This window comes from Sphaeramia orbicularis, chromosome 11 (genome assembly GCF_902148855.1).
Source record: "Sphaeramia orbicularis chromosome 11, fSphaOr1.1, whole genome shotgun sequence".
Classification (NCBI taxonomy): domain Eukaryota; kingdom Metazoa; phylum Chordata; class Actinopteri; order Kurtiformes; family Apogonidae; genus Sphaeramia; species Sphaeramia orbicularis.
Genome location: NC_043967.1, coordinates 11,068,780 through 11,082,837, shown reverse-complemented (window position 1 = coordinate 11,082,837; position 14,058 = coordinate 11,068,780). Strand labels below are relative to the sequence as shown.

The 14,058-nt window shown below is 39.2% G+C and overlaps 1 protein-coding gene across 5 annotated transcripts in view; it reads left to right on the top strand.

Moving 5' to 3' along the window:
* The window catches only part of elmo1 (engulfment and cell motility 1 (ced-12 homolog, C. elegans)), a 226,214-nt gene that overhangs the window by 163,719 nt on the left and 48,437 nt on the right, over positions 1 to 14,058 (top strand). For all 5 annotated transcript variants that reach the window (XM_030147280.1, XM_030147281.1, XM_030147277.1 and 2 more), the window contains one exon: positions 8,241 to 8,377. In XM_030147280.1, the coding sequence (XP_030003140.1) occupies positions 8,241 to 8,377 (137 nt within the window). The remainder of the gene's footprint in view (positions 1 to 8,240; positions 8,378 to 14,058) is intronic.

The following is a 14,058-nucleotide window of genomic DNA, read 5'->3' as shown; positions in this document are numbered from 1 at the left end:
TTTCGACAGCCCTAAAGTCAGGCTGCTTTTTTGCAAATACTTCAACTTAAACGCCTAGAATCTGAGTGTGACAGATGCAGGGCATACAAGGCTATTCATCAACAGATCCTGGGTGATTCGCTTTTAATTTGAATCTTTTGGAGCCACCCTTATCTTTTTAGCTGCTTAGTGATGCTGCAGCCAGCTGTGAGCACCAAACATAGCAAGCACTATTGTTTCTGCAAATCTCACATGCATTTAGTGACAGCTGAACAGCACTATTGTATGATTCAGACATTACTGGAACACATTTCAGACCAGCAGGAGCCTTTTTTAACAAGCATTCCAACAGATAGTGTTATAGATGCAAGAGAAGCAAAATACATTAGCATCAGTTTGTGATTGTGGAGAGGCGTCTTTGTGCCTATTTCTGCTAATTAAAAAAACTGAGGGGTCTTGATTTCATTTTGCATCAATTTGTTTACTAAAGTATGGAGAAAACTAAAACCAAACAGCAGTGATATCCACAATTTTAAAGTGGAAAGTCTTTTGTGAATTACTCCTTACAGATTACAGACACAAATGTGGCACAGCAAGTATCACAACAAACAATAATAACATGCTGCACCTGAAATATTACCCTTTTGCTTGTATTTCAACTGTAGAATTTAGTATTGTCTGTTGATTCATGTGGACATATGGTCTAGAAAAGCCTAAGTGGCCATCGCAGTAGTGTCCTGTTACCTACTTTATGGGTAGTGTGGGGCCTGAACATCTGGCTATGCAGATGGATGAAAAGCGTATAAAAAAAAAAAAACTAATTACATCCCATTTTCCATCTATCTTAATTGTCTGCTGCAGACCCATATGCTTGGCCAAAAAGAGTCATAAATTGTGACTTAATTTGAGAGAGAGAGAGAGCGATCATATCTACCCCACTGTTTCATGTGTGTCATCTTGCTACAAGCAGAGATATGAGTGTCCCTGGATGTGTGACTCATCCATCAAAAAAGTGCCAGACTCCTTAGGCACTTGATGTGTCCAGTTGTCCACCTTATTTTCCAACATGTTAGCCTGCCTGTAGGACAGAGTGCTATCTCTCAGCATAAGAGGGGGGTTGGGGGGGCTTTATATAACCAGTATGAACCAACCAAAAACACATTTTAAAAATGTGGTGAAGACTTTTTTTTTTCTCTTAACATAGAGATTTAACCTCAAGCGAGTAATTTTGATTAATGAAGACAGACTTTTACACAAGAGCTGTTAAAGTAAAAGACAGTCTATGTCTGTGCTCTGTCCTTCTCTTTTTATTTGTTACTTAGATTTGGAGCAATCTCATCCCTTTATCCCATTACAAGACGGCATTGCAGTGAAGTAACCTTGTTCTGTGAAGACAGTAATGACCATTTGTGGTGTTGAAAGTAGTTTCCTAATGGTTCCCTGTTGTCAGTTCCACATGCAGTGGCCCTGGTCAGCTTGAAATGACCATGGCCATGCGCAGCCTGTGATTTAGACCTGAATAACATTGTTTTGTTTTTATTCCTCAGTTTAGTGCTTGAGTTCAGACCACCCAGCTCCACACATCTGTCAGTCACTGTAATGAGCATTACAGTAGCAGTGTTTTTCATTTCCTCATTGTTGCTTCCATGTCAGTCAAAATAACACCGAAGCATAGCTCTGGTAGAAGGAAAAAAAACACCTGTTTAAGACTAGTATGGCTTAAAGCAGGAGTCTCAAACATGCAACCGGGGGGCCAAAACTGGCCCACCAAAGGGTCCAATCCAGCCTGCAGGATGAATTAGAGAAATAAAAAAATTACACTGAAGATATGAACAATCAAGGATATTAAAATAATTTTAGGTCTATTGAATCTAAAGTGTGTTAGAGCAGTAAAATACTATCATAATAAACTATAAATAATGAAAACCACAATTTTTTGTCTTTGTTTTAGCGTAAAAAAAGTCAAATCATACAAAAATTTTTACATTTACAGACTAGCCTTTTACAAAAAATATGAACAACCTGAAATGTCTTAAGAGAATTAAGTGTAATTTTACTAATATTCTGCCTGTTATTAAATGTTTTGTGTATTTGTAGATCCACTGTGATCTGTAAGTTATAACGAACATGTGAAAATGAGAAGTTGAGAGTTAAAATTGCACTTTTTTTCTTAATAAATTTCATTTTATTCATGGTTGTTCATGATTTTCACTTTTTTTTTAAGGATAGTTAGTAGATGTAAACATCGTGATAATATAAGTTTCCTTTTTTCACTCTAAAACATAGAATTAGACATACAAATTTTGGAATTTATATTATTTATATATTATTATGTCATTATTTTAATGATACGGCCCACTTCAGGTCATATTGGGCTGTATGTGGCCCCTGAACTAACATGAGTTTGACACTCCTGGCTTAAAGCAGTAGTTACCTAATCAAAATCATATGACTTTGCACTCACATGGTGCCACTCTGATCAGGCACACATTCAGAGTGCATTCATGTAGTGATGAGAATGATTCAATTGTGACATTTCAGCTAGCACAAATACAACTACAATATTGGCTTTTTAGTTGAAGGAACTTTACATTTATGCAATAGGCGATTAAGAAGAGCTTAATGGTCTACTCAGTGTGTTGTTGCTCAAAATGGCTTTGAAAGTTTTGTGTATTTTAAAGCACTGAAATGAAAAAGATAGAATAACCATGAAGTAAAAGGCCACGCATTAATTGGAGAATGTTTGCTTTTACAACAAATAAAGAATGTCAGAAATTGTAGCACTTAAGGAGTATGTGACTGGAAAAGGAAAATAAGCTTCAAACTATTTCCTGTGGACCTATTATGAAAATCCCCAAACACCTTAAATGTCGAGAGTAAACACTAATGGTCATTAGGTGCCTTTTCATTCGGCTGTTTAATTCACATTTTCAATTTGCACGTAAAAACAAAAACAATGTGAAAATGTAGACAATTTGCAAGCATGTTTTATTACATTTGGAAAAGTTAATGTGTTGGTCGAAGGTTTATGCTAATAAGTGCAGGGGAAACAGATTTAACCAATCTTTGGACCAATAAGAAGAGTGTAATGAACAGTAAATATGGCATAAATATAGTTAAAACAAACAGAATTGACATTTTAGAAGTAAATGGTAATGAAATGTCACCATGTACTGTATGAAAAGCTGCAAAAACAAATATTAACAGAATTTTTGGCAAACGATGGGAGAATTTGAAACAACACGACTGACACCAGAAACCAGTCAAAACACACCCTTCAAGTAGTGTGTTATTGTACGAAAGCACATATTTAACCAGCAACTGAAGTCTTAATATTCACATAATAGTAATGGATGGAAAGGTTCATAAACTCAAATTTGTCTTTTGGAGATTTTTCTGAAAATCTTCGAATTCAGCTCCATCCCTACAGCATCTGTGTCCTGTAGCATGTTGTATTTATTATTTTTTCTTCATATCAGGCATTAGCTAGAATCAGTGGTGGCTGGTGAAATAATTTTTTAGTGATGCAGTATCCAAGTCAGTTTTCAGCTGCACTATAACCACATATCACCAATATGATACACCAGAGTACATGCACCGCTATTTTAAAATATTAATTTAAATTTAAAATAAAATAGTATAACAGTATGTGTTTTCAGTCATGTATTTTTTATATGTACATTTCACTCATCTATCCTTTAAACATGCACATTTTTCTATGACTCTGTTGTTAAAGTCAGGCATGTCCCTGACAAGTGTCTTTCCCACTGGTAGTATGGACAATGCATTTAGACCAGGGGTGACAGTACTGCGAGTAGATCACAGGGCATTAAAAAAAATAGATAATCAAAGTAAGGGTTAAAACATATCACTGGACTTTTTGGCGTACCATCAGAAGATCTCCCTCCACAAAGGCCACAATTAAATAGTATCGCCTACTCCTCCCTTTTAGCACGGCGACTCGTTTTTTTAAATTGGAAGAAAGACAAACCCCCCTCCTTTGGCAGATGGATATGTGATGTCATGTGTTTCCTTAAAATAGAAAGGATTAGATACACATTGAATGGATCAATGGGGAAGTTTAATGTGGTATGGCATCCTTTTATTTCTTATGTAGAACAGCTGACAATGCACCTGGACTCTGGTTAATGTGTGCTGTGTACAAAGTGATTGGGTAATTACATAGTGGAACCCTTTATTTATTAATTTTTATTTTATTTTATTTTTTTAGTTTTTTTTGTGGCATCTTATACCTCTGTTATATGTCTCAGTGTTTGTCTTACTTTTTTATGGTTGAAAGACTGAATATGAATAAAAATACAGTAATAAAAAAAAAAAACTTAACACCGACACTGCTCATACCACGAAACGATCCTGCGCCCCCCCACACATAAGTCTTTACTTAAAACACCGTAGTGTTACTGAGGGACCTGTTCCGTGATTCCATTTCTGGGAAGGGTCTTGATTTTTTTCTGAATGTGACGTTTACTCCTGTGGGTGGTGTTTGGGCACAGTTTTTTGTGTCCTGAGGCTCTCCTATCTCTTGTATTGGAGGGGGGTCCACTGCGCACTGTTTTTTGCACAAATTTTTGCTCTGCTGCTGGTGAATAATGAAATAGAGACCTCTGCCGGCCGACAAGATTTTATTTCTTTGTCAAGAAAGGTCAGTTCTGCGCACGAGCGGTGATTGTGAAGAAAAGACAAAGAGCTTCTCACAAGATCCACCTTTTATAGGGTGAACCGCGTTTGGAAGTGACACCTCCAGTTTCCTCAAAGGGCCTTTTGATTGTGTGATGAGCCCCAGGTTTTAACAGTCACCTTTTGTTACCTTGCAAGAAAATTTACACACAGTAGGAGGGTCTGGGTAAGGATATAGGAAAGTTAGCATGCAGTGGGGGGTATTTGGGAAAGAATACAGGAACAGAGAAGGGGATTAGATAAAGAAGTTAAAATTCCATTACAGCACGCACTATTTATAATGAGAGTCTATGGAGTTCTCAGGCGGCGCCCCAAACAGGAAACACGTGACCTGACTGCTCATTAAACGACTGGAAACATTTTTAAACTACATTCGAATACAGATTATACACAGTACTCACGGGCTGTATCATGCATAGCTGGTTTATTTGAATATTAATGTTTTTGTAAAATTATTTTAGGTGATTCCTATCGTCTTCTTCTTGTGAGACAGGTGGGGCGGTGCCCTAGTGCCCTCTATTGACGAGGCGCCACTGGCTAGAATGCAGAGCAGGGACACAAGTACTGTATTTCCTCAGCTGCTGTAAATTGTGTTGTTGGTTTTTTTTTTATTAAGTAATTATTAATCACACTCTTTTACCATTTGTTTGTTTGAGAGTATTACAGTGCAGAGCAATGTTTATGAACTGTTTTGACAATCAGCACGCTCTAATGTCATTGAGGGTTTTTTGCCTCATGGTTTTTCTGCTCCATAACCCACTGTGTTCTGTGAGAAGTAATAAAACCGTCTGCAGCTCAGCATGGCTTACAAAACCTCAGGATGGAGAAATTTCTGCAGAGCCCCATGAGACTCCTCACTATGTGAATCTCGCAAATAAGCCTTGACATGTAATTCCCCTCACCTTGCCACCTCAGGGCGCTGTTAGTGTTATCAATAAACAGCCCATTTACCTCAGAGGTCATTCCAAACTTCAACTCTCTTCACAACTTTGCCAGTCAAGTAAAAAGACTATTTGACAGAGGAAGTTTTCTTTAATTCATCCTTTTCTTTTTCATCTTTCACCATTGATTTGTTTTCCTTTGTGCCTTTGAGGACAATGTGGCTTTGACTAAGCAGCAAGCCAGCATCTGTTTTGGCTCACATCCATTAGTTTCCTGATTGGCACTGGTCACAAATCCTCCCGGATTTCTCCACCTCGCCGTCTCTTAATCTCGCATCCATCGCTCTGAATCAAGCCGCAGGTTGCTGTGCCCATGGCCCGCAGGCATCACTCATTATGCTGTGAAGTTTCAATTGCTGCCTGACCTCTTGCATTCAATTTCATGGCATCTTGTGGTGGGCCTGTACCCCTGCTGTTCTGCTCTGAAACTCCTTAAATAAACCAACCCTTGGCTCAAGGCCGCCACTCATCTCAGCAAGACGAGAGGGAGACGAATTTGGTTCAAATGAATGTCAAGCCTTGTTATTGTACCTCTTGGTTAATACGGTTTGGGCACTCAGGAGCTCTGGCTTTCCATCTTTGCTCTCTCATTCTTATTTCAAACACACCGTCTCACAAATAGCACGGATTGAAACGCTTCAGTACATTTCTAAAAGAAAATAAACCACCTCTCGCTTTGGAAAATGAAAAATCTCAACCTAATCCAGCTGGAACAGTGTTTGTTGGTCACAATTTGTCTCCAGGGGATATTTTGTGCTTGAAGTTGATGTGGAGCTAAATTTTCAATAACGCAAAGCCTTGCTTTTTTCCAAAAATGTATTCAAGTCTCAGTGATTTTTGTTTTTGTTTCATTTATGAAATGACATACAAACACATCAACTACTTACTATTACATTATGGTGATTAAGAGCCTCCCTCCAACAAGAGTTTGATTATCTCTTATAAACATTCAATTCACAGTCTCACCCAAAAATGGTCTGGAACTGTAATTTTATTTTGAATTGTGCCAATGACCATATATGATCAATAAACACATTTACAATTCATAGAGAACCCTTCAGCTATTCAGTTTTTTTAAGACATTTGTGGGCAGATTGTCCCTGTTCTTGGGTCTTAGTTGTTGTTGTGCCTTAGTCAGGTGTTCAAGTCCAGGCTTTTGGCCACATTCCTTCAGGGACATTTACATATTTATAGACTGGAGGCCACCATATGGGCTGGGCAGCTGAACAGAAGAAAAAGAAAAAAGTCCTTGGTCTGTTGGTTGTTCTTTTATTGGTTCACTAGTGCATGTGGGCATGTAGTGGAGTCGGGGTGAGGTCGTAGTCATGGCTGTGTGATAGTTGTAGTCAACACCACATAAATAGAGGCAGTCACGATCTCTGCTAGACTACTTTGAGACCAAGACAATGAGGGGTTGAGACCAAGTCAAGACTAAGACCAAGCTAGAGGCACATTTAGGGTACTATGGCAACCACATTTTTCACCTACTTACACAAGATTATGATTGATATGGTATGACCAAAGATATTCTGATTAAAGATGAAAGTTTCCAATCTCAACCATTTCACTGTTGAAGAAAACATATCTAACCTGAGGCTACTGGGCTTAGGCTTTGGTCACATGTATTGTATCACTGTGAGTCATTGGAATCAGGTCTCTGACGTCACTGAACATTCTGTTCACTTTGACGACAGGTCGTTTTCTGATACAGTAGAGTTGATTTGTAGCTGTCAGAGGTTATTGACATGAGTTTCATTATTTCAACTTTTCTATAATTGATATGAAGTGAAAAACAGAGGGAAAAGTGCCTTGTGTTTGGCTACATGACAGTCTGTAGAGGCGTCATGAATGGGCTCTGCCTTTGCAACTCCTCAAGCTGTCACGTGTCTCGGAAAACAATTGTTTAGTTGATTTTTAGATCTTATTGGGTGGTGTTCTAATTTGACAGACTATGACTGAGATATTAAAGATCATCACAGAGGTCGTCGGATTGTTTTTTAAACCAACAGTTTTCACAAAACGGTTTTTCCATAGATTTGGCCACTTCTCCCAGAGGGCCTCAGGCAAACAGAACACAATCTGGAGTGACATATTAACACCCGAAGACTGGAAACTTTAGTCCTACTACCTTTGGTTTGACCCATCTCAGTCAAACCAAAGGCAGTCAATAAGAGCATAGTGTGAATATATCGTCCTGAGACCCAGAAAAGTACAAGTTTTGGCTTTTTTTAAATTGAATAGTTGCCTTTATTGGAAACAGCATAATGCAACGACTTTTTCAGATGCATTTTTAAAATTTTCATGGAATGTCCTTTGCTGTGGACAGCGTTTTTTGTTTTGGTTTGGGGGTTTTTTCCCCAATAAAACTATGAAACTCTTGTCCCCTACAGATGACAAAAAAGCATTGCTGGGTCTCAGGAGGATATGGAAGGAATGGAGGGCAACAATGTAGTGCAAAAGTTTTGCAGATAGATGTTTGCTCAATATGTCTTTAGGTCTTAGAAATAAATGAAAGCTCCAACATTGAATCTGTAGTATTTTTAACCTACAAGGCACATTTACATGCAAAGTAATTAGTCAATTCTAAATGATGTTCAATGGTCTGTCCTGTTCTCTCTACAGCAAGTGAAAACTGCCATGACTTCCACCCGATGTTTTTCACCCACGACCGCTCCTTTGAGGAATTCTTCTGCATCTGCATCCAGCTCCTTAACAAGACTTGGAAGGAAATGAGGGCCACGAGTGAAGACTTCAACAAGGTTTGTCCCAGTTCCCTGTTTAAAACTAACTTTAGCTTTAAGTATCTGGTGCATTCACGCTGGAAATGTGACAAATTTGGGTACACCTAATGCCAGTGCGCTCACGTAATTAGCTTAATTTTCCAGTCTAATGGTGATGGATTACTCACAGCTGGAAAAAGTTAAAACACATGGTAGACACAGATTAGACAGCTCTGGGAGCATCTTAAAGCTGCAATAGTCCCAATTAGATTTTCTTCTCTTTTCCTGTTGATGCCAAACACTTCTACTAAATTTTAGGTTTTTGGGGCTAGGGTCTTTTTCTTCTACACACACAAATAGAAAGATAGAGCACAGTAAGATTTAGCATACATGTCCTTTGAAAATGAACATTAGCTGTTGTAACTGAAAAACAATACTTCCATTTATTAAGTGAACAATGTTACGGAATAGGTCAAATGCAGAGTAGTTTCACGCTTTGACTTCTGTTACAATCTGATGACTTTATGTTGTGGAAACTTGCAGGAACACAGTAGAAACTCATGTTTTATTATTCTATCTCACATTCTGCTGTTTATCATAATGGCATAGAAAAAATCCACATGGAGATATAAACCTGATTAAAGTTTGGAGACATGGAAATGATTTGGTTTTGGTGTGCAGATGAGCACAGCTTTTATCTTTTCTTTCATAATGGAGGAGGAGATGGGAAAACGAAAACTGCATACCCATCTTGGAGCTTTTTAAATATAATTGTTTTAAGCATTTTTTATCTTAGATGGAAAAGCATGTCTCCTTTGGCTGAGCTGGTAATTAACCTTCTACATCTTAATTTGAAGTGTACTGGAGTCTGGATGAATATGAAAAACTTCCCTTAAGCTGGCTAATGTTGAGTCGACTCACGCAGGAGGGTTTTTATGTGTGTTTGCTGCCAGACTGTGATAGTAAAGAGGTCTCTGAATGTTGTGTATTCAAGTGGGCAACAGTTGTCACACTTAGCAGATGCTCTGTCTTTCCCTTGATTTGTCAAACACATTATCATTATCTGCCGCTGTGAAACACCCAATGCAGTGACACAAGCTACAAGTAAATGTGATCCCAGTGAGTGCTTATACAGCAGTATGGTGTGATCCATACCACATGTTTATGGACTTTGATCAACTTTTAAAGGTGTGATCCGATACTCCTCACACATAATGACACACAACTGTAAGTGCAAACATTTTTCTCTAGCATCAGTAGTTTAATTGGACCTGTCCCCTGCTTTTGATACTCTTGTCCATACTCTGTGGTTTCAAAAATGGTTCTCATCTCAACTTTGCTAATAGGTTTTGTTTTCGATCAACCCATTATCTGAGGTGACAGATTTGTCATGTGGAGTCCCTCAGGGCTCTGCTTTGTGCACCATTCTGTTGTTAGCTAATTTATTACCAGGGGTGCACATAACTGGTATGCAGGTACGCATGCGCGACAACAATCAGGAATGCGTAATGTCACTTGTGTCACTACGTGCCTTTGCGTACTTGTTATCAACATCACTATCTCATCTAACATTACACGTTGCTTGTCAACTACTGTCGGAAATGTCAAAAAAACAACACACATTAAGCAGCTTCTTTGGCATTTCACCACCTACAAAGAAACACCAACTGGAGCCAGAGCTGAAGAAAAGACTTTTTCGGAAAAGTGGCTCCAAGATGTGCCGTGGCCTGTAGCTAATGATGAGCACACTGAAATGTGGTGCAAGATTTGTGGCCCGCATCCACATCTAGCAGACAAAATGTGTGTGCATTTTATAAAGGCTCAAAGAATTTCAACAATCCTTTATTTGACAAACATGAAAAGAGCAAGGAGCACATGAATGTGGTGCAAGCCATTGCTAATAAACAAGCTAGCCGAGAAGAAATGTCCAGTCATCCACTTACCAGATGGCGAGACAAGCTGAATGAAGAACAGCAGAAAGCTCTGATTAATAAAGCTGTTTAATATTTTTCTCCTCGCCTTCAATAAAACTAAACACGCACGTCCCATGTCTTTGTATTCTGAGGATATTCTTTTACTGAAGTGACTGGGAGTAAATGTTGGAGGTGCATATCACTCATGTGAAGGGGTCACATGGATCATACAGAGCATCACTCACACCATCAGCAGAGAGTTACGAGCCAAGTGGCAGTCTGCTGAATTTTGGGGACTGCTTTTTGATGGATCTGAGGACATCCCAAAGACTGAGCAGGAGATCGTTTACATTATGTCTGTGTCCAGCAACGGAGAGTTTACCTCGGACTTTCTTGGACTGATTGAACTGAGTGCTGACCGAACCGTGCAGGCCATAACAAACGGACTTGTGAGACTTTTCCAGGACATAGACTTAAATAACAATAAAGTTGGTCACTGTGTGTACAGACGGGGCTGCTGTCAGCGTCAGTATGTACCAAATGTGCCAAAATTCTGTCAACTTGCTGCAGTTGGAGACTCCTTTGTGCACATTTTGACACACTGGAGAATTACACAAAATCAGTTGATCGCAACGATCCTTACTGTGAGACATTTAATCGCTCTGTGGTCAAGCTGCTGCAGTTTTATTTACAAAAAGGTGGAGTGAAAAAAACTGCTGCACTGAAGAAGCTGTGTGAAGAAAATGGGATCTCCTTTGTGAAACTGGGTAAGTTTCATAATATCAGATAGTCTGCATGGAGGCATGAAACTCTGTTAAAAATATCAAGACTTTTGCCAACATTAAAATGCAACTGGCTACGAGTGATAACAGTGACTTGCAGCATATCTGCACAGAGTGTTTTCAGTGCTTTGTGTCAAACATGCTTGATATTGGCAACATTTTGAAGACCACATCCATTAGGTTTCAGGAGGAAAAGCTGACCATTGGACAATGTAAGGTGAACTCATGGTGGCCATTGGACAGTTCACATTTCTGCTGGATGGTGAAGGCCACTACAGGGCACACACTGTTTCTAATGCTGATACTGACAGAGACAAGGCAAACTTAGGGGTTAACTGAAGAGTTTGAAATCAGATATGACTTCAAGTCATGTGATCATTTCTTAGTATTTGATCCTTCAACATGGCCTCAGGGAATGCAAGACCTCCACAGTTTTGGAAACACAACAGTTTCCAGCATTCTCAAGAAATATGAGGCCACCTTGCAACTTGACAAAGACACCACTGTGACAGATTAGATGTGCTTAAAGCAGGCAGGAAAATGCCTGGGAGCCTCTTCTGTGTATGACTTGGTCCAAATAGTAAATTCAAGTAACCCAGATGCTTATTCCAACATCAGCAAGGTGGTTAAGCTGTCTCTTGCACTGCCTTTAAGCAGTGCAGCTTGTGAGAGGGGGTTCTCACATCTTACCATAATAAAAACCAAGAACAGATCTTGTCTGTCACATGGTCGTCTCTCAGTCCTGATGCACATTCACCTGTCAAAGCAGACCCCAGAGACATTTGACCCAAAGCCAGCTGTTGACCTGTGGATGGAGACAGCTAATCAGAGGCTCAACCAAGGACAGGGAGGTGCATCTGCAGCATCTTCATCATCTACCATGTAGGAAGCTGAGGCAGGGGACAGTGAGGAAGACTGCACTTATTAAGGCCACGTTACATATGGGGTGCATATCAAACACTATCTCCTCGTACTCACCTGAGTAATTCCCTAAAAAAGTTCTGTGCACCCCTGTTTATTACCATCTTTATGCTGATGTCTAAATGTACTGTTCATTAAAAGATTTGCTTTCTTGCCCCGAAGAAAAATTCTTTGAATGGTATCCCTCCTAGAGCATTCGGAGCATAGCGACCAACATCAGATCTAAACCAGTGCTTTGATCAAGGACAGTGACAGGAGGATTAACATGGCAGACAAAGTTTTTGCTCATGTTCATAATGACCAAAAATAAGAAAGATTCTCAAAATCTGAATTTGAGATTTCTTCTTACTTAGATTAGATTTTAATTTCCTTCTTTATTGTGCTTATATTACGCTAGTATCAGCCTTTTATTTGTTGCCAGTTCAGTTTAAAGTCTTGGTGCTGACCTGTAGGGCTTTGCAGGGGCAGGCTTTTCAATATATTTCAGGCTTGTCAAAGTCCTGTTCTTCTACTCTGAACCTCAGGTTTCTGGGTCACAGATCAGTAGTGGTTCCTCATACTTTTTTCAGAAAATGGGAAATCAATCCTACTGGGCAGTGGCCCCTATAGACTATTGAATACTCTACTCCATCTTTACATTGCACTGATTCAGTGATGTCTTGTAAAAAGCAGCTGAAGATCTTTTTAATGGACAACCTTTTAGTCAGAGTGGTGTTCTTATGGCGTATGTCTTTATTGACCTTGTCTTTTTCTTGTACTGATGTTCTCTGTGTCCTCTCGCATACATTTGCAAAAAAAAAATGTGTATGTCGTCTTATCTTATTTTTGCTTGTGAATGGTGTGGTGTTTAAAATCCATAAATAAATTGAAACTTGCATCACAATGTTATTTCCCTGTTAGTAAAAGTGATAAAAACAACAATATTGGTTTCATGAGCCACTCTGTCGTTCATTACTAACAGAAGTTGAAGCTTCAAAGATGGATTGCAGTGAAAGTCTAGTGCTCCACTTTTGCAAAGAAAATGCGTGAGTGATATGAAAAATATATTGTTGTTGCTGTTGTCTTCAGACTTGCTGCAGGGGTTTTCATCTACAGCACGAGGTAATGAATGACACATCGTAGCATCTTGTGGTGGAGTTTAGAAAAGTCGACTCACAGTTTCACTCACTTGAATAAAACTTGGGTCCACCTACAGTTTCTTGAAGTGATCAGTGCCATCTGTTGTTCTATTTTCCCACTTGCAGAAACCTTTTCTAGTGCTAAAACCAGTCTATTTTTGGGTTTTATGGATTCAGTCACAATGAAAAACATTTATTTCCATGTGGTCAGACTGATTTCACATGAAGGTCTGTTTTCCTGCACAAAGTATTATAGTAACAGTGAACTATGTGTGATTAAGTGTGATGAGTGATGAGGCCTTCACTACTTTACATGTAACAGCTACAACATGTTCAGCTGTACCTACTGTTGCTGTTGGGCAGACACACACCTACACACAATCACACTTACACTCATACACACACACACATGTCAAAGCAAGAAATCATATTGTCCAGTCCCGTCCTTCATACCCCTCCCTTTTAAGGCCAGAGTCTGTTTCGATCGAGTTGGGATAGATGATGCCTCCCTCCTCCTCCTCCTCCTCCTCCTCCTCCCCTGCCCAACCACATCTTTCATCTCATAGTAACTTGGGAGTTTGAAAATTCAGCTGCAGCTTGTCGATAGACTGTTTGGCCTCAAGGGTTTGCTATCAGATAAATGGTGTGTGGAGCTCTGCACTTTAAGTCTCCAATGCTGAATCTCAGTCTGTATTCGTTATGAACATATAACGCAGACTAGAAACACTCTCAGAGCCCCTGAGATCTGAGAGTTGTCATTTTTTCTACCCAGTTCTGTCAACAAGAAACAAAGTTGTTTGTAACTGAAACAGTCACTGATGACATTTTTATTCCAAGTATAACAGTATTCTAAAGTGTCGTGCAAACAGCATATTCTATTTGGACATCCTTTTTTCCAAATGGAGCATTTTCCAGCTAAGACATGTGGGACATGAAGATATTAGTCCTGTTTCATGAAGATTCTTTGAACATGTTTACAGTGAATT